The following is a 25,652-nucleotide window of genomic DNA, read 5'->3' as shown; positions in this document are numbered from 1 at the left end:
GAAAATGATTTTAGACACACAACTTAGAGTACATATAACTATAATTATCATCCGTTAGTGGATAAAAAGTTAATTTTATCAGCATTTAAAATGTGATGTATGAATTTCTACAAAACAAACGACTGTGATATATATATATATATGTTTAACATTGCAATACCATCTGTTTAAACCACTCACAGGTGTCATGTTCATCCTTTTCTCCTTAATGAAAGGTATGTAAGACAAAAAGCTCATTGTCCTAGTGATGGTCAATTGCACTGGATGGGAAAGGCTATAGTGATGTCAGAGCTGCTGAAGGCATTACCTCATCTCCATCATCAAGGATCATTTCACACATGGTTGCAAGCTGAGGCAGAAGGAGAGCAGTATTAATGGGTTTGGGGGTGGATTGTAGAGGGCTGTTAAGGCCAGCTGTTATAAACATGACCCCGTGTGACACCCAGTCCCCAAACAATGGCTTGATAATGTTGGTTATTTTTAACACAAAGTGAAGGAATGTTATACTCAAATCATGTTAATGCACTGCGGAATTTCCCATTTCAGGGTTCCTTTCAGCTGACTAGGCAGGAGTTGGTGCTGCGCTTTTGTTGGCTTATCAATATAATGGTCAGTTGTTTTGTGGAAAGTCAGACATTACATATTAGATGTTGATCACATTGAGCTTTTATCCACTATTGGAGTGAAATTAGTCCAAGTTGACCCTAAAACGTGTTTAAAACCGTTAAGTTTCATTAACAGTATTAAAGGTTACGTAGTGCATACATTTCTTCTTCTAATTTATAGTGTAACAACAGACAATATAATGACTCACTGTCCCTAGTGAGGCCGTGCTGAAAGCCGTGCACCTTGTCTTCACCTCCCATGGGCTCTCTTGTTGATAATTGTTGGAGTGTCACAACAATTAGGTCATTGCCGAGTTTGTGTTTGCAAAACCCAGAACCTGACACCACTTGATTCACTGGTAGGTCAAGGCATCAAACAACGGGTCAGCGCTCGATTGTTTATCTGAGGAATGGGTAGAGGATCCCCATCTTAATCATCGAGCAAGCTTGAGTTTAAAGAGACTGACATCACCTACTGTGAGTGATGTAGATCTAGCAGGATCAAGTTGCTCACCCTTATCAAATGATACTCTTTGTCTTGGTCTGTAGACAGTGTTTACTTGGTTACGCTGAATGTTGTTGTTGTTGTCTGTTTCGTTCAGTAATGGTTTATGCGCATGCATATAATTGGGTGATTTTGTGAGGGATATTAACAGTCTTAAGAGTTTATAGATCAAGTGAAAGGAAATCCCTGAAACGATCACAAATATTTTGAAAAGACCTAATATTTTCAGCTATATGCCTAAGGTAGTTCAATTAAGTTTTTCAATAACTGATGAATAAATAGCCAGCATGTTGTTGGAGCTAAAGGCCTTGAAAAGACTTTTAGGTTGGCAGATGGAGAAAACCAGAATGCTTGAAATGCAATAAAAAAATTTTTCCATAAGTAGCTGGTGCTATATACCTGTACTTTCATTGTACACTATCATTATAAAGTTTGGGGTCGATATAATTTTTAAAAGTTTTTGAAAATAGTCTCTTTTGCTCACCACGGCTGCAGACAAACAGTAATATTGTGAATTATGATTACAATTTTAATATATTTTAAAATGTAATTTATTCTTGTGACGTCAATTTTTGACGATGCTGTATCTTGTGACGATGCTGTATTTTCAGCATCATTACCAGTGATGGGAATATGGTGTTACTAACGGTGTTACTTTTTTCAGTAACGAGTAATCTAATTGATTACTCTTCCCATCTTAATAACACTGTTACTGCCAAAAATGCGGCGCGTTACTATAATTGAAGCTGTTTTTTTCATCAGACCAACTAGATCTCGGAGCCGAGAGGCAAATACTTTTTTTTTACTGTTCTTCTTGGTTAGTGGGCAGTTACTGCGCACAGTAGAGATACGCGGATAGGCTATTATTTCATCCGCAACCGCTGGCAACGCTATAACGTCGCTGCTTTGGGGTGTGTCTGTTGCGAGTGTGTTTAATCTGTGTGTTCACACACAGTATAATCATTAGAGATGCACGCGATTACATTCGGAAATAGGCAAGCTTTGTTTCCAAATGCCCCAAGCAGAGGTATTCTGTAAATTGTACAACTTTTACCAACCCAGCCAATAATCACAAATGAACACATCCAAAATTAAATATTTAACATATTGGCTATCTAAAAACTGTCTTGAGAGTTTAAAAATATGCAGATTGTGTCGGAGTTTATGCTGGATTTCGTGCATAAATAATTTTGTTTACAAATTAGACGGTTTGCAGTTTTTATATAGCCTATGTTATAGGCTATTTTATTTTGGATGTGTGTTCATTGGTGGATTTGGAAACAAGGCGTGTCTATTTCTAAACGCAATCGCGTACATCTCTGATGATTATATTGACCGTGTGTTAAAACAAACAAACATGGCATTTGATTAGAGGCTAGTCTCACTTTGTCCCACAGCAACATTAAAATGGTTTAGATTTGTGTACACTGTCTCTGTTAATAATGTATTGTATTAAGTGTCCATTACATTATAATATTCAGATTTATCATAAATAATTGAACATGCACATGTATTTTAAGTTCCGTTAAAGAGGGGGGTGGGAGGTGGGGTCACATTTGTGCATTAAAAAATGTACTTGAAAGTAACGAAACAGTTACTTTCTGAAGTAACTAGTCACTTTTATAATTTGTAACTGAGCAACTAATTTAGTTACTTTTGGAGAAGTAACTAGTAACTGTAACTAATTACTTTTTAAAAATAACTTGCCCAACACTGATCATTACTCATTCTACTCATACTATTCAGGGTCACATGATCCTTAAGAAATCCTTCTAACATTCTGATTTGCTCTTCAAGAAATAACAATGGATTTTTTTAAGGATTATTTGATGAATATGAAAGTTAGATGAACTTTCTATTCATCAGATGAATAGAAATCATTTTTTTGAAATACAAATATATTGTTACATAAATATTTGTACTTGCTGAATAAAAGTATTAATTTCTTTAAAAAAATCTATACAATTTATATCGTACTGACCCCAAACTTTTGTTCAATAGTGTAGCTCTAAGAAGTACAGTTTATTGACATCAAGCAGAATAATACAGACCAGACATTATTAAGCAAAGTGTCAAACATTGGTCCAACTCTGAAAAACTATGTACAAAAATGTCCATTTAAATATCTAGCTGTAACAAGTCTATATAGTGACAAATTTGGCATAATCCATATTGCCCCCCCCCCCCCTCCTCTCTATACATATACACACACACACACACACACACAAATACTTTGGTCCAGCTGCCTTTACATTCATTTTTAACCATTTTTCACACTAAATTGCTGCTTTAATATTCAATAACATCAACAAGCTTAGATACTGATATCGTGATGATTTAAACAAATCTTATTGATTCTCAGAATGGCATTGATTAAATTTGACAACAATTTTCTAATTTGCTTAAAAATGATGTAACACTATTTAATAGGAACTTTGTTTGTTATAATGGGCTTTGCCGCAGCGTCTATAAGCAGCTTGGACATGCATCAGTCAGGGCAGTAACCCGCTGAGATGAGAGAGTGACAGAAGCTCGCTTGTTTTGCTCCTGTGATGTTCCTCTGCCCGGAAACAGTGTTGCCTCGACAGCTGCGAATGGAGAAGCGATTGGTCGCGAGGCGGCAGTTCAAGCATCGCGCGCGCTGTTCTGGGACTCTCTGTTAGGAGTGCGTGCGTCAGCCAGCATCAACATCAAGCTGCTTTGCTCAACTGCATGTTTGCCTCGCAACGCATTCGTGTAATAAAATGAACACCCATTAAAAATTTAGATGTTTCAGAGAGTGTTCACTGTTAGTCGGTAATTTAGAGCAAAGTAAAAATTATAAAATGGACTTATAAAATGACCATTGTACTACATGGATTTTTCAGGAACAGTCTTGGGGATGACATTCATTCTCTCTCTCTCTCACTCACACACACACAATTAATATATGAGTTAAAAAAAAACCTTAATCCCAACATCAGACTCCTAATATTTGCAGTAGCCTAATTAGCATTTCTCTGTCGCCCTCTGGCGATCACACATAGTATTGTCTCAAATTCAATACAAGATCCACAAGTTTTTTATTTTTATTTACTATATTAAGCTTCTATTTAAGTATAGAACGTAACTTATCAGAATAAAGAACCATGAGGTAAGTGCACGCTAAATATCAAACAAAACAAAAACAGTTATGAAGATGGAGATGATAAAAAGTAATAAATCAAATGAAGCATTTCCTATTACTCTTCTCCCACTTCTTCATCAGGGCAGCAATAGTATTCCACAAAACAAATCTGACCATCATCATTCCTCACAAGATACTGTAGAGAGAGAAAGCCTCGGCTGTCTGTTCTCACCGAGACTTTACAGGACAGAGCCAATGCCTTTGTAGAAGGTTTCAACAGGGAGATCTTATACCTTTGAGAATAAACATAAGAGAAAATAAATCTTAGTGACTCAGAAAACTTAACTGATCTTTTACCACTTACATGTGAATGCCTTGGAAGTTAATTTATAAGCAGCTTGTTTTATGAAGTTCTGAATTTAGCACAGATACACAGAGCTCTAATTGATGGGGAATGCAATCTAAAACAGAAACTGTCCTCCTACCTGTTAGTCTGTAGTTTAGTACACTGGAACAGCTCCATCATGTCTGAGTCTTTAGGATAATCATAATGGGCATTTCCAGAATTACCGAATGTAGATAATCTAGGGTAAAAAGGAAAATAATAATGAATATGAATTGACATTTAAGTTTGACTTGACACCACAATTTATTTTTCACTCCGCAATAGACCAAATTAATAGATCTCTTAATTGGAGCCGACATTTTATATTAGAATTAATAACCTTACATTAATTCCTTGATTCAATTACATACACTGTTGTTCAAACGGTAGGGGTCATTACTTGTAATTCATTAAATGTATCAAAAGAGACAGTAAAGACATTGACAATTTCACAAAAGATTTCTATTCAAAATAAATGCTGTTCTTTTAAACTTTCTATTTATCAAAGATTCCTGGGAAGTAAATTCTGGAAATCAAGGTTTCTACAAAATATTATACTGTTTTCAACATTGATAATAATAAGAAATGTTTCTTGAACAGCAAATCAGCATATTAGAATGATTTCTGAAGGATCATGTGACACTGAAGATTAGAGAAATGATGCTGAAAATTCAGCTTTGCCATCACAGGAACATTTTAAAATATAATCATATAGCAAACAGTTAGCCTATTTGAAATTGTAATATTTCACAATATATTGTTTTTACCATAATGTAGATTAAAAAAAACTGATTGGTGAGCATATTAATGAGACTTCTTTCATTAACGTTAAAAAACGTTTACTTTTGAAAGGTAGAGTAGGCACACTGATCTATTGTGTGCACGATTACTGTACCTGAAGTAAGGATGGCTTGGTGACATAGTAATCTGCAGAACTTCACTGGTCATGTCAAGCTCAGAAAAAGCCTCTTTAAGACTGTCGGACTGCAGAATCACCTTGTTGGTTACATTTGTGCTGCAAAAGTCAAAGTCTATGGGCTCCTCAGGCTCCTGTGTATTGATCTTGCACACGGTGACCACACCACCTTCCTCCAGGAATAAAGTCAGCGGATATCCATAGCCATTGTAGCACATTCTCAGGGCAGTGCACACACCTCAATGGTACAATAAAAGAGAAATTAGTTAAATACATTTGACAAAAGAAAGACCGGATCACCATTAAGATACACACCTGGGGTTGTGCTCGTCCCAAAGATGGTTAGGCAATCCAGAAGAACAGTTAAGTTAACCTGAAACCCAACTGAATCCTCTTTGATAGTGTATTCTTGAAAGATGTCAGCCTGAGGAAACAGACACACAAATACACTGATCAACCCAACTGCTGACAACTGAACCTGTCAGAAACGGTCCTCCAACACCAACCTGAATGAAGGCATTAGCTTGAAGGCATTTGGAGTCCTCTACAGTGACTTTTAACCCGTTTTGCGTTGCATTGAAGATAGCATGGTCTTTGAAAGAGATGGCTTTCAGGATGTTGGACAGATTCCTTGCGTTATCCAAACTGGCTATCAGAATGTACTGGTCAGTGTCCGCTTGGGACTGAGTTGACAGAGGCATGTTTCTGCGTTGTCAGCATCTGCAATGACATTTAAAACATCTAACTAACTTAACTTATATTAGCTCTTTACAAATTATATGGTGATACGAAAACAGAGACATTACACTAACGTTACACCTACATATATGATCAAGCTGTCAATCTCTGGGGAAAAAACTAACCTTAAACATAAACAGTATATGTTATATATATATATATATTTAACCTACCGAATATAGATATGAACTATAAAGATTTACATCACTTTTTTAGAGTTTGGCGCCCTTAAGTGGCCGCTGCTCAGTCTTCTTCTGGTGTTTTGAGTTTAGTTGTCCTCATTAGATCCCTCGCACGCACCGCAGTGGTCTGATACGGAACTGCAGGAAGAGTTGATATACGGACGTTTTCAATATTAGGAGGAGGTGTCGTGGTGTGAAAAATTTGGCACAAACACACTTGTACTGTAATCTCTCATAATTACAATGAAAACAATATTTATATAAGTTTTTGATGTATACAACTGCTTTATTTCATTTCCAGAAATGCAAGTTGTCAATTTGTCATATTTAAAATGCGTTTACGCACCCCTCTCACTCATCATGAGTTGGACCAGCCGTCGCCTGGCAGCCGAAACAGCCAGACAGATGCGAAGAGAGGCGGTCGGTCGATCAGCCCGGCAGAAGTGCCACATAATCAGTTAAAGGTCAGGTACGTTTGGGACATTCCCTGGTTTACTTAACTTTAAGTAAGTGTGTAATTCCGTTTAATAATTTAAGCGACTAACTATAAAAACAGCAACAATATGTCCAAGCTAAGTTCCCAGCTGGTCTGTGTTTGTTTATATATTTCAATAGCAACCAGACCATACCAACAACAAAACGAAACTTGTGAGCAGTAGCATTTCTTCCTCATCCATGTATTTAAACTAAGTTAACGTGTTTAATGTAACCTTTATGTAACGGCAGTGGTAGTTACATGTAGTTCATATTAACCAGCTAACTAGCTAAGAGGACAGCTAGCTTATTGTGATCAGGTGACAGTGCAGGGAAATCAATAACGTTAATTTTATTTGGTTTTCGCCACTAGCAGTACTGGGTTCACATCTGGAACGGAATAAAATGATGCTCCTGCTATTTCTTTTAAAATACTCCTGTTTATGTATTTCGGTGTGATTTCCAGCTATTATCGAGTCACACAGGCAGGTTTAGGTCCTCTGGTCATGGCTAAAGACCCGTTGGCAGAGGCTGGTCTTCATTTTGATGAACTCAACAAATTGCGAGTACTCGAGCCCGACGTGAGCCAGAAAACCACTGAGCTCAAAGAGGAATGTGAGGACTTTGTTGACAGTGAGTTTATTTATTTATTTTTTTATTGTTCTTTATCTTATTGAGTTGACTATCTATCTTGTTGACTAAACCGCATTTCGTTGCTCCTTTTGACAGTACAAATCAATAATTTATGCTTGGCATTTGTTTTTGAAAACAGAGATCGGACAGTTTCAGAAAATTGTAGGTGGACTTATTGAACTTGTGGATGAACTGGCAAAGGAAGCCGAGACTGAAAAAATGAAGGTAACGTTACTTTCTTGCATTTTAAATAACCTGCAGACAGTACAGATTAGTTATGTTCATTTATATGACCCCAGTGATTATTCGACAGGCCATAGGTGCAAGAAATTTGCTGAAATCGGTTGAAAAGCAACGAGAGGCCCAACAGCAACAGCTTCAGGCTTTGATTGCAGAAAAGAAAATGCAGTTGGAAAGGTAATCAGTCTTATTAGTAGGCCAATAGTCCAATCTTATTAGTAGGTGGATCAATGATATATTTGTGCTCTGTATTTTTCCACTGTATGTGAGACTATAATTTTTTGTTTTGCAGGTACCGAATAGAATACGAAGCTCTTCAGAAAGTCGAAGCAGAGCAGAACGAATTCATTGATCAGTTTATACTGCAGAAATAAGAGTGCTGTTTTTTCTCTTTCTCTGTTGGACAGAAAAAAGTGATGCTATGCATCTTGACTCACAATGACTTCCTATAAAGTACTGGGTCCCAAAGCAGGTTAATTGAATTGTGCAGTTTATAGGTGACAACAGACATCAACCTGTCTGTTTCAGCCTCAACCTCTGTTAACATTGAGTGCTTTTGCATGGCCAGTTCCAGGGGACATACTTGTAATCTTTCCAACTATAGAGTTCATAATCTCAGATACTATTTATATACAATAGAAGTTATTTATACTATTTATATGGAAATTAGTTTGTAAATCATTCTTTTTGTACAACAGCAAAATACAGTATTTGCATGTTACTGTAAATAATTCCATCATGAGACATCTTCAGGTAATTTGTTTATTTTCTGTGTGACTTTTATTTTAATTGCCGTTTGTAACTTGAACCCATCCAGTTTTATTTGATCATATCCTCATGGCAATTTTATTGTCTGTTCATTGGACCACACCAAAATAGTTTCCATAGAAGTTATGGAAAGCTATTTAATATGAAATTTACTTATTTGTTTACATTAACCGTTATTAGGTGTATAATCTCAATATTTGACTAACTTCATACAGATTTGAAGAACATTTGAATAAAAATATATTTTGCTTTTACATGTGTTGTCATCATCAATAAACAAAACTGTAAATTACAATGGGGTCAAAAATTGCTTAAATTACATACAATTATCAAATATGCCGGTTCATATTCAAATATTGAATCACATTTAACCATTAATAACTAACAATAACATTGGAACCCTGGTGGGTTATAATGAATACATCCATCTATAATGTGTAGATGAGATGAACTGGCATTATCTTTGTTTCTTGGACTTTGAGGAAGTGTTTCCTTTCGAAGAGGTTGAGTTATATGTTGAGCTGAAGAGCATGGTGAGCAGTATCATGACGGGGATGATGAGGTACGGAGCATAAATTGACACCAGTGTCAGGCGTTCGTTCAAAGTTTGGGGTCCAGGATGTGGCGCCAGAGGAAAGTTATGGAAAAGCACGTGACTTAAAATTGGGACCAGTGTAGTGGCCACATGAACGGAGTAAATGATTGCTGGAGTTCTGATCCATTTGCAGCCACCTATTAAATGGAAAACATCACATCAATTAACGTAATGTGACCATAGTGACTGGTATGAATTGAAAAGTGATTCACCACTAGATGTTACTGTTGTGTCATTTGAGAAGTCCGATTCCACAACTCATTCACTCGAGGTACTGACCCTTCAGGAAGGCGTATGCTGCAACTGGGAAAAAGGGCAGCTGCACGAGAGCTTCGCAGAATACAAAAGATTTGAACCAGGCAGGGGGGTCCATCATCATCGGATCCTTGAATTCAGCAGCATACCAGTGCAATAAGTTTCTCAGCTGTAACACAAATAATAATTACATACAAAACCACTAAACTTAGGATATTATATAGTTACTACGTTAGTGACACGTTAGTAACTGAGTGTGTGCAGCACAAAGTGCAAACTTACCTCAGGTGGATACAGATGTTGGGGAAGTAAAGCCTGAAGATCAACCACGAGAGTAATTGGAATGTGCGACGCAAAGTAAATGAAATATATAATTTCTAAAGCGCGAAGTAACATTTTAATTGTAGTGCTTTTACAGTTTTTGACAAGTTCCTTCTTCGTTAGTGGTTCAGCAGCCGTGGAAGGCGTCAGTGGTAAATTATAAGATAGCGTGTTACTCCTCTGTTTCTGATTGGTCCTTTAACTCGGTCACTTCTAATCTTTGTCTTTCCATTGGTCCATCGGCTCGGTTGATTCCTGAATGGGCGGATTCCTGATTGCACATTGGTTCATGGAGCGTAACCGTGGAACACAATCCTTACAAAAATGACCATAGCAACTAGTTGTATGATAATATAGATGCTTATTTTATTGTTACTGAAATGAAACTGTAATAACTAAGCGTTCGCCACCATTGTGATAAAAAAAGGCAATTTTTTCCCATGGTAATTTGTGAAGGAAGCACTCACCAACATTAAACATTTCAAGACTGTTAAATTGTTAAACTTATTTTATTAAATTATTTTGTGTTAAGAAAGCATGTTTATGACAACAAACAGTAACTTTTTTTAGTTGTTGTTATCAACATTATCCATGTAAATATAGGAAGAATACTGTGATTTGGTCATTAGAGTTGTGTAATGTCAACGTGTTACATGAGAACAATGATAAAATAATTGCTACAAAATTATTGTAGCATTAAAAACAGTTATTTGATGTGTAGAACAACAATTTATGTTTTTTGTTAAATTCACTTTTCTTCTGCATTCATGATCCTTTGGTTGTCAACGTTCACATAATCCTGCAAGATATCAGTAATGTTTGATCACTTATCTCTAGTATAAAGGTAAAGAGTGAAGAGTGGCTCAAGGACAAATATGACTCACCCCATCACTCTCCACAATATTCTCCAGGTTCCTGACAATGTCTGTAAATGTAGGTCTCGATGTGTATGGATCCAACCAGCAGTCTAGCATGATCTGTTCTCTACATGTTAAAATAGATATTTATAACTGGAAACCATTACTAGACCATTACTACAGAAGCTTGTTTCTCCAACAGAATGGAAAGGTAATTGCAACGTTTTATCTCACAATTCTACTTTTTTTTTTCTAGCAATTGCGAGATTATAAATCTCAAGATATAAACTTGCAATTGCAAATTTAAAGTCAGAATTACAAGATATAAACCGTTTCCTCGCAATTCCAACATTTTGTAAGTATCTCGCAATTCTGTATGCAATTGCAAAAAAGAATTCTGAGATAAAAAGTCAAAATTACCTTTTTAATTTTTTATTCTGTGCCGGAAACAAGCTTCCATACATAAAAGTGGGTCAGTAAGTTATTACGATGAAAAAAATAAATATATATTTTAATATAATTGATATGATATATTTTAATATATATAATAATATAGTTTATTATGGTCACTCACATTTCTGGACGGCAGGTACTGGGAACAGTGTTTTTATATCCAGCACAGACTCTATACACCACTTCCTCAGATGTGTTCAGATTTGGATATGGCAAGGTGCCTACGAAATACAAAATCCAATATTTGTGATTTATTCATCAAAAATATTTGATAAACCAACCAAATATCCCAGATATTTCTCACCAAATGACTGCATTTCCCACAGCACGATCCCAAACGCCCAGACATCTCCCTTAAAGCTGTAGTAGTTGTTCTGGAAGTACTCGGGAGGGTACCAGCGCAGGGGCACGCGTTCCTATGAGGTCACATTAATATTAGCCAGATGGTCAATGAAGATGTGGGAAGAACATGTGCGATTAGTTCACCTTGTGTTGTTTTTTCCTGGTGCTGCGTCTGCTTCTCATGCGGGTCAAGTCCCTGGCCAGGCCAAACTCTGCTACCTTCACCTCCCATGGGAATCGGCTCACCAAAATGTTCCTTAAGGCAAGGTCACAGTGCACCACCTGAATGATACACAGAAAACATAATTCTTTTACATTTTTGCATTCATGTATACACCTTTTAAAGCCTCCCCCATTTACAGCACTGCGCTCGTTGCATTGGTCTTCCGGTTTGTATTTCCACAGCATGAAGGTAAGGTCTTACGGATTTATGAATTAACTGCTTATTTTAAAATCTCCTCGGTCAACTGACATCCAATTCAAACATTACACTGCTCATTTTATCTTTTGTTGACTCTACAATAAATAAATCCACTTCACCAGCGATATGCCATAGAAATACACAGAGCTACCTCAAAAACAGAAGTTTAAACAAAATTCTAAAGATGGCTTGTAGGGGTGTAACGTTACCCTCATGTCACGAGTCGATACATATCACGAAACTGAACTCACAATACGATATTATTGCGCTACTCCAAGACATATGGTAAAAGGTTAACAAAAAATGTACTGTTGATTAAAATGTTAAATTTGGTATTACATTGTGGGTGTAAATGAATAGGCTTGGACTTGGTGCTGGAAACCCAGTGCACAGGATAATAGTGACACCAGAATAAAAATATTCATGATTCTGAAGCTGAAAATACAGAATTATTTTAGACGAATATGCTTGCACTCTGTCACTGACTAGATATATTTACCACAAATATTCCCCCATTGCATTATTATACATTATATTCAGTATTATATATAGTAGTTTGATGTAGTACTGAAACTGAAACTAAAAAAAATAATAAAAAATTCTCACACTGATAGCAATTTTCATTTTAGGTGTACAATACATATTGTGACATGATATACTATTACAGCCCTAATGCCTTGTTTCTCTCTCGCATAAGGTCTATAACAGAACAGCTGTATTATGTTTGTGATACCATTTTGGAGCGCAAGTGCTCCATGGCCAGGGCGATGTGGTAAGACGCAATGGTGAACTGGCTCTGCAGTTCAGGTTCAGCGCTCAGTTCGTCTTTGTGTTTCTGCACAAAACTGCGCAAGGTCCCGTAGCTTATGAACTCCATGATCAGCATATACGGCTCTGTGAAAACAGACAGTTTTGGTCACACGATACATTATTTAAGTGCAAGTTTTCTTGAATGATAAATGAATAATAGTAGAAGTGGAGAGGGAATGTTTGTTATATTGCAAGTGGATTCATTAACGGATATTGCTACAACAAATTAATATCTCTATATTCTACTGTATATTTAGAGATATTTGTTATTTGTTAAGATTATTGTTGAACAGGATTTGAACAAACCCATTATTCTATGTATTACACTCATCCTGCAACGATTGCTAGTTTTTTTGCATTTGATGATGATCAAATCATGCGAAAAATGCTGTTACTTTCTAATTGAGGAAGCTTATAATTTTTACCTGGTGGACAATCAAAGAGAAGAAAAAAAAAACATTTTGGAACGAGACTATCATATAGACCACCCTAACAACCACAAAGCAACATAAAAGAATCACTTTGGCAACACCCGTCAACCATTACAACACCTTAAGACTATGTCGGCAAGTTTTGCTCAGGCAAGATTGCTATATTTAACAGTTTAGCTGCATTTAAGGTTTAGTCATACAATACTGAAGTACAGCAGCATGACTTACCCTCCACTGTATTCCAGTCTAACAGCTGCATCACGTTTTTATGATATGCCAGCTTTCTCATAATAGACACCTCATTTTCCATCTGCTTAGGGGAGACACCTGCAAATGACAGCAAATCTAAACACCTGCTGGATAATTGTTAAGAATTCACACAATAACTTGTTTTCAAAATGCATTTAAATCAACAGAATCAACTTGCATATAGTTTTACCGTCTTTTCCAATTTTGCAAGTGACCAGTGAGTGTCCTCTACAAGTGCCCCTCACTATCCTTCCTTTGTAGAAGACTCCTTCCCTACCGGCCTTTATGAGCTGAACAAGGTTCAGGTCTGCTTTTGCGAACCGGGGAACCTGGAGATCAATTCTTCATGTTACATTGTTTGAGCACTATACAAGTCGGTCAAATCACATTTCAAACAAAAAATGTAGTGAACCTGTAGTGGAGGCTTCCAGGGAAATCGGCAGCTGGATTTAGTTTGTCGTCTCTGTAATGGGCTCTCTGTAATACGTTCTGGTATTTCTGGAAGATTCAGGACATTGGGAGATGGAGGAGGAGATTCTTGGGAAGGAACTCGTGTGATCACAACCGACCGTCCCTGCCTCAAATCCCGTATGATCTTCTTCATTGACCGATACCTAATAAGAGGAACAAACAGAGCGTTTTCAAAGCTCGATACATATAAATGAAAATTATACATTTTCTTTCATAATTTATAACTGCAATATTTATAAAAAAAAATGTGCATATTAAAAGTGGAAAATTGTTGAAAAGTATATACATATATATTAGTGGTCAAATCAGTTAGTCACAAATTTGTAAATATATGTATGTATATTAAATATATATTTAAATAAATATTAACAATTCTATTAGATAAAGTTTATCTGTCCATAAGGGTCCATTGATTTGAAAAACTGTTAAAATATACTTTTTTAGGCAAAGACATCCAAGTGTTATCATGAAGAAAACGGTAACAGCATAGATGCAGATTAGAACGATGTGTCCAACATCAAGGTCTGTAAAAAGAGAAAAACCAAATCAAAGAGAAATAATCCAAATAAAGTTTTCATATACGCACATGCAACATACAACTATACTTTTACTATAATTCATTTTGGTTTTATTTAAAAATAAAACATTTAGAAGCATGTCACCAATATTTTTCACCTTTCGATGGAGAAAATTATATAATGTAGTTTATAATTATAATTATATATGTATATATATAGTAGTCAACATTTGAAGTGGATCAGGATCACAACCTTTCATCAAAGTTATACATGAATTTTGAACAATACCCGTTCTTGTCTTAGGACAAACTTTTTTGATCCACTTCAAATGTTGACTACTGTATATACATACTCCTATATACTTACTCTGCCAGAGTTGTAATTTTGTATCGGATGAATTGTCAGTTGCCATAATGAAGTCAAAAGCATCATATGCTTTTAAAAATCATCTCAGAGATATTTCAGAGCTGAAAGAGAAAAAGACACAAGACAAAAATGATCATTTCATGTTTCACAGCCCTTTTAAACCTCATTTAAACTAAAGTTTGATCATATTATACGGCATATACCTTAATGTTAACCAGGCGACGTCTCCTTTTATGTTCAAATGCAAGACCTAAAAAATCAAATGTGTAAAAGATGTTGTCTCCTTATAGAAAAGACAACAGAATTAAGGTTCCCGGGATGAACTCATTATGCAATGCACACCATTGTCTACCTTTCTTCTGCATGATATGAGCATGCATGAAGACCACGGAGTTGAAGCTGTTCAGAAAAATAACCCACAATTCTTCAGCACTTGTGGTTTAGAGCAGAGTTATAAGTAGCTATAAGTAGCACAGTATGCAGATCAACTCACTTCCTGACTACAGAATGCTTGTCTCCAAATATAAAAAACACACAAATTTGTGCAACCCACAACATGCTCAAAGGTCTTGAAGTGATTCTCATGAACTTAATTTGTATATTTCATTCAAGGGAAATATTCTAGAGGAAAATATTCTGTCAAGTGAGTGGAAGGGTCCTATAAAAAGTTAGTTTAAATGTCAAATGTGGCTTGAATTCCAGGAAGTAGGTCTGATTGATGGCACTGGACGCTATAGAGCCCAACAGAGGGAGGTGTGTGGTTTCCTCTTTGCTGTTGAAGGAGACACCTCGCATCATTCGCATGTTAAATAAACACAGAAGAGAAAAGCTCGCATTTGGCTGCATTTAATTTGTTTCTTGAATAATTGTTACAGATCAACATCATCACTCCATATACAACTACAAGTATATTTGTACAGTTCATTTTCATTGGCGTATTTACAAAACATTTATGTACATTTGTCAGTGCAATGTCAATTTTATTCTTTAAACAACACTTTACAAAATAAAGTTAATTAAATTAATACATCTCTAGCGGTTCATCAAAATTAATTTAACAAAATTAGGACTAACGACATAGACAAAGACACACATCAGTAGTTGATTGCACTACTTGAAAAGAGATCATTTTGCCATTTTAATAAATTATCCCTGTATCAAAAAAAACGTGAATGCTTAAAGCATGTTTGTGGTTACTGTAATTGTAATACAGCAAACAGCCAATTTCAATTGAAGAGTGATATCATTTGATTTTGGATGTTGGATATCTATTTTCCTTCCAACATTAAAATACCTAAAAACTGTATACAGTCCATTTATCATATTTGCATTACTCATTATGATGATTAATCATTTCCTTACAGTAACACACCTGTGTTTATTTCACAAACATTTCTTTTTCTGACAGGGACAAACCTTTCTTTGATGGCTAACATTTAGAATATCCATGGAAATCTGAAAAGTACAGCAGCAAAATGGGTGCGGGCGAATGAATCCCGATGATTTCCAAGGGTTTAACGTCCCCTCACAGGAGGAGCTCATTCAGTTGATGAGTCGCTGAAAAATAAGAGCCATTCAGTATTTCATACATCATTTCACAGTGGTAATTAAGTTGGGCTCTCTTTTCAAGAGTCACTAAAGAAATGCTACTAATAACCTGGAATACCCTCCGACACAGACGTCCAGAACATTCAGCAGTTTAGTGAGGATGCTGTTCTCTAAAAGCATGGGTTGTGAAATATTCTTCTGTGCTAACACCGTTCACACAACAGACCTTATTTGCTCTTGTATAACAGCATTCAATGCTTCCCACAGATTACGTACATGAACAGCAGAACACTTTGGCTTGGACACATGAGAAAACATTAATCAGATATGTATCTGTTTGCCATTTTTAGTCACCGGGGTCAGTTTTTTGTAAAGCAAAAATACAGTGGTAACAGGAAAACGTGTAGAAAGCAGCGGTATTGTTGAGAGGACGTGGTTTGATCAGACTGCTAAGACTAAAGCTGCAAGCAAATGTGTTTAGGCAAAGTGAACTACTGCATTAAAAAAAATTTATAATTCACATTGATAAAAATAAATTTATACAAAAATAAAAAAAGAAAGAGATACACTTACTCTCCTAAAAAAAAAAAAATTCTCAAAATAACCCGCTTAAGATTTAAACCTTAAAAAACAAAAATAGCATATGTATAATTTGGCAGCAGGGAGAGGGATTCTATTAAATGGCAGAAATTGTCTTTAAAATTAACTTTTTTTGGAAGTGAATTTTGTCCATAAAATAATTTAAACTGCCCTCAGATGATATAATACTGTCACACTGATTTTCTATGAACAGTTGGCCAAAAGATGTGAGGTAGTGTATGGAATTTACTGTAAAAAAAAAAAAAAAACTATGACAAAACTAAGCCAACCAATCCTTTAGAGAAACTTTTTAGGGCTCTATAATTTCCATCTTCCCCATCAGTTTCCTAATTAAAATAATCTCTTCTGTCCATTAGCATTCAGAAATGTAGCACTACAGAAGCACAAGCTCTCTTGTTATGTGATTTTTGGATTCACCTGTGAGGGTTGGCATGTGAAAGAGCAGTTTTGTCTGTTGGTAATGGTGATATCAAGGGATTGGCTAACAGTTATTTGTTAGCTTGGCAACAATCACATGATCGCTACAGTTCTCTGTGATTCACTCATTCGCCCTCTCCCTCGTGTATCTGAAGTGTCAGGTACCTCTATTCTGAAAGCACAGTCAGCGGTGGTGTTGTGCCTGTCGGCTAACTGATATTTTGAGCTTTCACAAATGATGGTCCTCTGGGGCGGCTCTGCCGTTTCAGTCCTCATTACACTGGCGTACTGACAGACCCCCCTAGTGTCTTTAATGTGGAAGAGCATGGCATCACTGCAGCACACAGTACTTCTTGTAGTCAGATTCAAAATCTTCGTCCATGCTAGTGGTGTCTGCCATCTTTTTGCCCTCTGTTTTTGGCAGAAACTGCGAGTAGTCCACTCCCTGTTGCTCATAGAACAGGATGTAAGCTGAATCTGTGTCAATCTCGTCCGAGTGAACTTCCTGAATAGATGACAAGAAATGGTTTGTTTTAAGTGTTGCACAATTCTTGTTTTAGTGTTGTCACGAAACCAGACATTATTAAACTTTTAGTAGTTGACACCAATGCAAGGGAAATTTCAGGAATGTAAATTTCCATGTTGATACCATAGTACTTTACATTGAACACATGAATTTTATTTCATATTGTACTGTATTTTATTTTACTTTTCAGTAGTCGACACCAATGCAACGGAAATTTAAGGAATATAAACCCAATGTCGATACCACAGTACTTATATTGAACACTATTTTTCATTTAATAAAAAAAAAAAAAACATTACAATAACATTTCAATTAATTCGATTTAATTCAATTTAAACAATGTTGAGCTTTTGAAAGCACCTGCCAGTCAATGTGATGATACCAAATTCAGTTGGTAATTGCTATGACAGATACTTCAGGCTGTAGCACCCAATTTGTTTATTTTAGTATTAAAAGTACTGGTACTTTTGACATTCGTTGTCCAAGAATTTTCCATCCTTGCAGAAATATATACTCTGTGCAGTAAAAGTGTCAAATAATAGAAACCCATGAGATGTCAAATGATAGAACCCATGAGATATCAAAGAATAAACATAGTTTCTTACCTTGCAACTACTGTCATTGTAACAGTACCATTTTTCATTGGGGTTTTTAGCATAAGTCACATAGTGACCCCCTCCCATTATTCCTGAATGGCACTTAAAAGAAGAACAACAATTAAGGTGTCAGAAAAGCTTTTTACAAAAGGAATCATCACACATTGAAACATGTAGAGAAGAATCACTTACTGAGATTGCATATAAATTGTACAGGGGCTCCAGGCAGATGTCATTTCTTTGGTGAGGGGTGTCCAGGTCTGTGCTGACCTCTGAGTGTCCATTACTCTGACTGCTGTCTTGTCCCACTCCATTCACCATGATGACATCGCAGTCGCTGCTTGAGGCGTCCAGTGACCAGGTGTCTTGCCCATTTGCATCAGATGGCATCTGATTCTCCCCGTCCATCTCAGTCACTGTACCCTGCTCTGACTCGGTCTCGCTCTCCTTGCTATTGCTACAGGCATCCAGGTTTTCTTTGCTGTTGCAGAGTCGATGCCTACTGCCCAGCTGTGGAAGACGCAGACGCCCCTGTTTCCGTCCTGTATTTCTGGGGCTGCTGCCAGGGCTGCTGTTTCTGCTCAATGGGCTGCACACCCTCCTGATAGAGCACGGGGTGCCTAAAACAACAATGCAGTGGTTAGAGAATCTCAATTAGTGTTCACTTAAAAGGTCTTCAAATAGAGAAGAGAGACAGACCTCTGCCAGAGGTGGGAGGACTGGCCACAGTAGTAGTGGAGATGGAGGACACAGAGGAGTCTCCTCTTTCCAGCCTCTGGAGCTCCTCTACCAGGCATTCGCTCTGGAGGTTCTGCAAGCTGCCCATGCTCTGAGCTACCTCCCGTGGGGTCAGGAACGCACTGGGGTCAAAGCTCTCGCGTGGAAACTTCACAATCTTCTGAGACTTAATCCACCGACCATTGACAAACTGGAAGCGTTTCAAATGAACAATCTGAAAAAGGACATAGAAAAAAATATGTTGTAACCAAATGTTAGAAAGGGCAACTTGCTTAAAATTACATTTATGTTATACAGTATGTTAAATGTTGCTCATTTAGCTCAAAAGATTTAAAACTATATAATAATAAACATAAATAAAAATGATATTTTATCAGATAAAATGAGCTAAATTTAGTCAGCATCATTACTCTAGTCTTCAGTATCACACGATCCTTCAGAAATCATGCTGATTTGATACTCAGTTATTATTGTAGGAAACAGTTGTGCTGCTTCATATATTTTTTGGAACCTGTAATACATTTTCAGGATTCATTGAAAAAGTTAAAAAGAACAGCATTTATTCAAAATATAAATCTTTTCTAACAATATAAATCTTGACTATCACTATCACTAACTGCTTTTACTATCAATTTGACACATCTTTGCTGAATAAAAGTATTAAAGAGAAAAAAGAATATTTTTTTTTACTGACCCCAAATTTTTAACGGTAGTAGATCTATTTTATCTATTCCTATATCTATTTTTATTTTAAATAAATGCTCTTTTTTTAAAACTTTTTATTCTTCAAATAATCCTCGGTTATCACAGGTTATAAAAAAAAATATTAAGCAGCAAAACTGTTTCCAAAAGTGATAATAAATCAGTATATTAGATTGATTTCTGAAGGATCATGTGACAGAAATGACACTGAAGACTAGAGAACCATTTAAAATAGAAAACCATTATTTGGGAGTTGTTCTCATTACATGAGAGTTCTTTAGATTTAATCTCCTTCAGCGAACACCTTCTTCGCTGGATCCTCCGGATTATTGAAGCTTCGCCGTCGAAAAGCATACCAGCGGGATTTGCTACGAGGACGTCGGCACCTTCAGCCGCCTTCTAACGCGATCCTACTGAGCCATCCGGCGTACTGCTCACGCAAGTATTTACATCTGTTCGCTCTGCGACACTTGTAGAAGAGCAAATTTTCCAAGGCGTTGTTTCAAATGCCTTCCTGCGCGTCGTGCAGAGACCTTCTCCCGGACGGGGATCGTCACATCATCTGCGCTCGCTGCCTGGGCCGGGACCACGCAGAAGCTGCTTTGACCAAGGGCGGATGCCCCGAATGTGACGACCTGGGTCTCTCCGCACTGCGGGCTCGCCTCGCCGCTTTCGCCGTGAGCGAGCCCATCGCCGCCATCCCTCTGTTCGAGCCGCGCACTAAGAAAAAGCGCCGCTCACAGAGGCTTCCTGAACCTGAGCTCAGTGACGTCACGCCGAGCCAGTCTCCGCGTGCTTCACCGCCGCTCTTGCCTTCCCCACCGCCGGTTCAGTTCACCCAGCCGGACCCACACCCCTCTAGCAGAGCGGTGGGCCTTGTGACTTTCGGCGCGTCCGAGGACGACGGGGGAATGGATGACAGCTTGTCAATCGACGCTGCATCGGACGACTGGCCGGGCTCCACTCTCGACCCCGCCCCGTCGACGCTAGCTAGCGCGAGCGGGGGCTCCACCATGGATAGCGAGATTATCCGCGTTCTCTCTAAGGCCGTGGAAGACCTCGGGCTCGATTGGTCTTCTCCCGAAGAACCAACCCGGAGCCGACTGGATGAGTGGTTTCTGCAGGGGCGCCAGCAGGCCCCTCGGCAAAGGCCTTCTCCCTTCTTCCCGGAAGTTCACGACGAACTCACCAAGTCGTGGAAAGCCCCCCACTCTGCGCGCCTAAAGCCTTCTTTTTCTTCCTCGCTCTCCTCTGTGGACGGCGCGAAGGAAAGAGGCTACGAGGGAACACCGCCCCTCGAGGAGGCCGTGGCCAATCATCTCTGCCCGCCCTCCACCACCGGATGGAAAGCCAAAGCTTCCCACCCCTCGAAGCCCTGCCGCACTACTTCAGCTCTCGCCGGTCGCGCCTACGCCGCCGCCGGCCAAGCTGCATCAGCGCTTCACTCTATGGCGGTACTTCAAGTGTTCCAAGCCAAGCTTCTCCGCTCTATGGACGAGTCTGGCCCCGAACCCGAAGCCTTTAAGGACCTACGCAGCGCGACTGACATAGCCCTGCGAGCCACGAAGGCCACCGCCCAGTCTATCGGCCGTGCCATGGCTAATTTGACTGTTCTCGAGCGCCATCTGTGGTTGACTCTGACTGAGATGAAGGACGCGGATAAGGCGCCATTTCTCGACGCGCCTATCTCCACCAGCGGGCTGTTTGGACCGGCGGTTAAGGGTTTCGCCGAACGCTTCACTGAGGCCCAGAATGCTTCACAAGCTATGCGGCATTTCCTGCCCAAGCGCTCCAGCTCATCGCAGAGCAGACAGAGGCCGCCGCAGCCGCAGCGGGCTAGAACAGCCCCCACCGCCTCTCAGCCCGCGCCTCAGGCTGACGCTCGACGCCGCTCGCGCTCTCACAACCGCAAGCCGCCTTCTGAGCGACGGGGTCCTCGGCCCAAGATTGTGCTGAACCCCGAGCCTCGAAAGCCGTCCTAGCCACAAGAATGAAAAGAGAGAGTGCGTGTCTCGCAAAAGCCGGACCACTCTCTCTGCAAAAGCTCAAGCATTACCCAGTCCCCTTACAGGCGGCTGGATATGTTCATACAGCAGTCAATGGGCCAGTCACAGAGCTCGCTCACCTGCAAACAAACGCCGTTTTTACGGCGACGCACAGAAAACACAAAAAGAGTCTTTTTCTGCCTGTGTCACTAAGGGTTCACATGTCCACAAGGTGTGCATTCCCAGATACTGTCAAAACAGTGCCAAATTCATTCCCAGCTCAAGCTGCGCACCCCATGAATGTAGATCACGTGCCTACGGTCATGTACGCACCACTACACACAAGCACTGTTCACACAGTTATAAATTCATCCCCAGTAAAAGCGGGAAACATTATAAAAGTGACGCGTGTGCCTACCACTGTTTATGCACCCCCACTTATAAACACTGTCCTTACAGTGTCAAACACAACCCCAGCCCAGGCTGCGAGTTTTACAGACACAGCGCGCGCTGCTGTAATCACACACGCGCCCATTCACTCAGCTGCTCAGCGCGCGCCTGCGCCTCTGAGAGCTATGAGCTCAGGCGATTCGCTGGCCGGGTCCCTGCGTCACAGCGGCCCGCCCCTAGCCTGTATTCAGCCCATATCTGTACACGCAGCGGCATGGGAAAATATTCCAGATATGCCGAAATGGGTATTGAATATAGTAAAGCACGGATACTCGCTCCAGTTCGCTCGCAGACCACCACGTTTTACGACTGTGGTCGAGACGAAAGTGAGAAAAGAGTGCTCACATGTTCTACGCACCGAGGTGCGCAAACTAATAGAAAAGGGCGCTGTGGAAACTGTTCCCCCCTCTCTGAGCGAGGCAGGTTTTTACAGCCGCTATTTTCTCGTCCCGAAAAAGGATGGCGGTCTCCGCCCCATCCTAGATCTTAGACACCTGAACAAAGCACTAATGATTCGCTCGTTCAGAATGTTAACAACCAAGCATATCCTCGCGCAAGTACGCCCAGGAGATTGGTTTCTCTCAGTGGATCTGAAAGATGCTTACTTTCACATTCCAATAGCGCCTCATCACAGGCCGTTTCTGAGATTCGCTTTCGAGGGACAGTCGTACCAGTACACAGTACTTCCGTTCGGCCTGTCCCTGGCTCCCCGTACATTCACGAAATGTATGGATGCAGCACTTTCCCCCCTAAGGCGAAGGGGAGTGCGAATACTGAATTATCTCGACGATTGGCTGATTCTAGCACAATCAGAGAGTCAGTTAATAACACACAGATCTTGGATTATCAGCCATTTAGAATGCCTGGGTCTAAGAATCAATTTTGCAAAAAGCATACTATCTCCCAGCCAGAGGATTTCTTTCCTGGGAATAGTTCTAGACTCGATGCAAATGACAGCGCGTCTCTCATCAGAGCGCGCGCTCACCATCCGGCGCCTTGCAACATCATTCAGGGCGGGCGCGCTCGCCCCCGTCAAGCGGTTTCAGAGGATGCTCGGTCTCATGGCCTCAGCATCGGCCGTACTCCAGCTAGGATTGTTGCATATGCGCCCTCTCCAACGCTGGCTCAAGAGCCGCGTCCCTACTCACGCGTGGCGTTTGGGCCACCTTTTAATCAGAGCGAACCACGGCTGTATAAAAGCCCTGACGCACTGGAAAGCCGCCGACTGGTACCAGTCAGGCGTGAGTCTGGGTGTGAACACAAGGAGAAAGATGATAACGACAGATGCCTCCAAAATAGGTTGGGGGGCCCTTTACGAGGGCAGGCCTGTCTCCGGCTTTTGGTCAAACCCGGAGAAGCGCCTACACATAAACTGTCTGGAAATGAAAGCGGTCGCTTTGGCTCTCAGAGCCCTGCTCCCACAGCTGAGAAACGAACACGTCTTGGTCCGAACTGACAACATGACGGTAGTATCGTACATAAATCGCCAGGGTGGACTCAGGTCGAGCTCCATGCATTCAATGGCCAGGAGACTCATTTTATGGTCCCAGCACAACTTGCGCTCGCTGAGAGCAGCGCATGTGCCAGGTGCCCTGAACCAGGGGGCGGACATGCTATCCAGAGACAAAATTCTCCCAGGAGAATGGGCTCTCAACCCGCTGACGATTCACTGGTTATGGAAAACCTTTGGCAAAGCGGAGATCGACCTCTTCGCCTCCAAGGAGAACGCGCACTGCCCTCTTTTCTTCACAAAAAGCATGGATGCGCTCGCCCAGAGCTGGCCGAGCCGTCCCTTATATGCCTTTCCCCCGATCGCGATGCTACCGCAGGTCATCAGTCGGGTCAGAGAGGAGAAAGACGCAGTGCTGCTGATAGCCCCACTCTGGAAGAACCAAACATGGTTTCCAGATCTGATGCAAATGCAATCTGCACCACGGCCGATTCCACTGAGGCCAGACCTCCTCAGTCAGGCCAACGGGATGAAATATATTTATAATAATAATATTTTTATATAATATATATATATTTCATCCCCGCCCCGATCTGTGGGCCCTTCATGCATGGCCCCTCAACGGGTTCCCAGGAACCTCACGAGCGGAGCACTAAAAACCATCGCTGAGGCGCGGGCGCCCTCCACGAGACGCTTATATGCCCAGAAATGGAAAGTGTTCAGTGTCTGGTGTAATGCCAAGGGCCTGAACCCTGAAACATGCGAGATTACGAACGTACTCGCTTTTCTACAAGGGCTTCTGGAGGCGGGCCGCGCCCCCTCCACGCTCAAAGTATATGTGGCGGCCATCACAGCATCACACGACCCTGTAATGGAACGTCCATTGGGAAGAAACGACCTAATTATTCGTTTCCTAAGGGGCGCTAGGAGGATGAACCCTTCACGCCCCCCCTCAGTGCCGATCTGGGACCTAGCTACTGTCCTAGACGCTCTTAAAGGGCCTCCGTTCGAACCACTCCGAACCGTGCACCTTAAACAGCTCTCGCTCAAGACTGCGCTCTTGCTGGCACTCGCCTCGGTCAAGAGAGTGGGCGACCTGCACGCGCTTTCGACAAGCGCTGCCTGCCTAGAATTCGGACCTAACGACTGCAGGGTCGTCCTTAGACCGAAACATGGGTATATTCCTAAAGTGCTCACCACTCCCTTCAGAGCACAGGTTATCTCCCTAACTGCGCTATCGTCCCCAGCAGACGAACACGACGCTAATCTACTCTGCCCCGTTAGGGCTCTCAGAGTGTATTTGGAGCGTTCTGCCCTATTCAGACAGACAGAACAACTGTTTGTATGCTTTGGCGGCCGTACGAAAGGTTCCGCCGTTTCAAAGCAGAGAATCTCTCACTGGATAGTTGAAGCTATAGCGCTGGCTTATGAAGCTAAGGGACTTCAATGCCCCTGGGGAGTCAAAGCACACTCCACCAGGAGTGTGGCTTCTTCCTGGGCATGGTCGAGCGGGATACCGATCGAGGATATTTGTGCAGCGGCAGGCTGGGCCTCACCGTCCACATTTATCAGGTTCTACAACCTACAGGTCCCGACACTGCATTCCAATGTACTATCAGCATGATGCTAGTTGAACTACGAGTTCGTATCTAGATTATGTATGTGCTTGTGTCACACTGAGCGCCTTCTAGCCGCTCTGTATTCTTTCCCACATATAAAGCTCGCCTCTGCCGGCTAGTTGGATGATAACTTTGCTTTTTTAGCTCAGGCACCTGCCTCTGGCTATCATAAGGCGAAGTTCAGCACGCACGGCGTTTTGCATGGTGTTCCCATAGCGTAAGCTACTTACGCAATAGGAGAGACCTCTCGAAAGGGAACGACTCGGTTACTAACGTAACCTCGGTTCCCTGAGAGGAGGGAACGAGTATTGCGTAAGCTGCCGTGCTTGTGCTTGGTTAGTTCGCTTCAGTCGTTTTAACCTAAAGAACTCTCATGACGG

General features: G+C 40.4%; 5 protein-coding genes across 11 annotated transcripts in view; 1 reads left to right on the top strand and 4 right to left on the bottom strand.

Annotated features, from left to right (window-relative positions):
• Positions 1-3,098: 3,098 nt before the first annotated feature.
• Positions 3,099-6,566, bottom strand: rad1 (RAD1 homolog (S. pombe)). Of its 2 annotated transcripts, none has more exons than XM_077208430.1 (6): positions 6,429-6,566; positions 6,024-6,237; positions 5,833-5,941; positions 5,497-5,755; positions 4,702-4,800; positions 3,099-4,509 (listed from the first exon to the last, which is right to left on the bottom strand). In XM_077208430.1, exons 2-6 carry the CDS (start codon positions 6,216-6,218, stop codon positions 4,332-4,334), a joined length of 840 nt encoding a protein of 279 aa, XP_077064545.1. In that variant the 5' UTR covers positions 6,219-6,237; positions 6,429-6,566; the 3' UTR covers positions 3,099-4,331. The 2 variants fall into 2 exon arrangements, with proteins under 2 accessions (XP_077064545.1, XP_077064546.1); XM_077208431.1 differs by having other exon boundaries at positions 6,341-6,511.
• Positions 6,567-6,814: 248 nt separating this feature from the next.
• On the top strand, positions 6,815-8,806 carry ift20 (intraflagellar transport 20 homolog (Chlamydomonas)). Of its 2 annotated transcripts, none has more exons than XM_077208427.1 (5): positions 6,815-6,906; positions 7,378-7,544; positions 7,684-7,769; positions 7,858-7,961; positions 8,077-8,806. In XM_077208427.1, the coding sequence occupies exons 2-5, from the start codon at positions 7,418-7,420 to the stop codon at positions 8,156-8,158; spliced, it is 399 nt and encodes a 132-aa protein (XP_077064542.1). In that variant the 5' UTR covers positions 6,815-6,906; positions 7,378-7,417; the 3' UTR covers positions 8,159-8,806. The 2 variants fall into 2 exon arrangements, with proteins under 2 accessions (XP_077064542.1, XP_077064543.1); XM_077208428.1 differs by having other exon boundaries at positions 6,834-6,901.
• tmem97 (transmembrane protein 97) lies at positions 8,533-9,891 on the bottom strand. The gene is made up of 3 exons (XM_077208429.1): positions 9,685-9,891; positions 9,427-9,571; positions 8,533-9,284 (listed from the first exon to the last, which is right to left on the bottom strand). The coding sequence occupies exons 1-3, from the start codon at positions 9,796-9,798 to the stop codon at positions 9,010-9,012; spliced, it is 534 nt and encodes a 177-aa protein (XP_077064544.1). The 5' UTR covers positions 9,799-9,891; the 3' UTR covers positions 8,533-9,009.
• A 325-nt stretch (positions 9,892-10,216) lies between these two features.
• LOC143716174 (fibroblast growth factor receptor homolog 1) lies at positions 10,217-15,069 on the bottom strand. 2 transcript variants are annotated; one of them, XM_077208425.1, is made up of 12 exons: positions 14,845-15,069; positions 14,642-14,742; positions 14,194-14,281; positions 13,699-13,900; positions 13,477-13,615; positions 13,266-13,364; positions 12,530-12,690; positions 11,520-11,657; positions 11,338-11,449; positions 11,155-11,254; positions 10,608-10,707; positions 10,217-10,522 (listed from the first exon to the last, which is right to left on the bottom strand). In XM_077208425.1, exons 2-12 carry the CDS (start codon positions 14,685-14,687, stop codon positions 10,472-10,474), a joined length of 1,236 nt encoding a protein of 411 aa, XP_077064540.1. In that variant the 5' UTR covers positions 14,688-14,742; positions 14,845-15,069; the 3' UTR covers positions 10,217-10,471. The 2 variants fall into 2 exon arrangements, with proteins under 2 accessions (XP_077064540.1, XP_077064541.1); XM_077208426.1 differs by lacking the exon at positions 14,845-15,069 and having other exon boundaries at positions 14,642-14,749.
• Positions 15,070-15,471: 402 nt separating this feature from the next.
• usp32 (ubiquitin specific peptidase 32) overlaps positions 15,472-25,652 on the bottom strand; it is a 58,231-nt gene continuing 48,050 nt past the window's right edge. For 3 of the 4 annotated variants that reach the window (XM_077208416.1, XM_077208417.1, XM_077208418.1), the window contains 4 exons: positions 19,028-19,280; positions 18,521-18,948; positions 18,338-18,430; positions 15,472-17,711 (listed from right to left, as the gene is read on the bottom strand). In XM_077208416.1, the coding sequence (XP_077064531.1) occupies positions 17,538-17,711; positions 18,338-18,430; positions 18,521-18,948; positions 19,028-19,280 (948 nt within the window). In that variant the 3' untranslated portion in view covers positions 15,472-17,537. The remainder of the gene's footprint in view (positions 17,712-18,337; positions 18,431-18,520; positions 18,949-19,027; positions 19,281-25,652) is intronic. The other variant, XR_013195956.1, reaches the window with a different exon arrangement.

Source organism: Siphateles boraxobius, unplaced genomic scaffold, assembly GCF_051911475.1.
Source record: "Siphateles boraxobius isolate OS27281-9 unplaced genomic scaffold, OSU_SipBor_1 6, whole genome shotgun sequence".
NCBI lineage: Eukaryota > Metazoa > Chordata > Actinopteri > Cypriniformes > Leuciscidae > Siphateles > Siphateles boraxobius.
The sequence above is the reverse complement of the archived record's forward strand: the minus strand, read 5'-3'. Positions and strand labels throughout refer to the sequence as shown.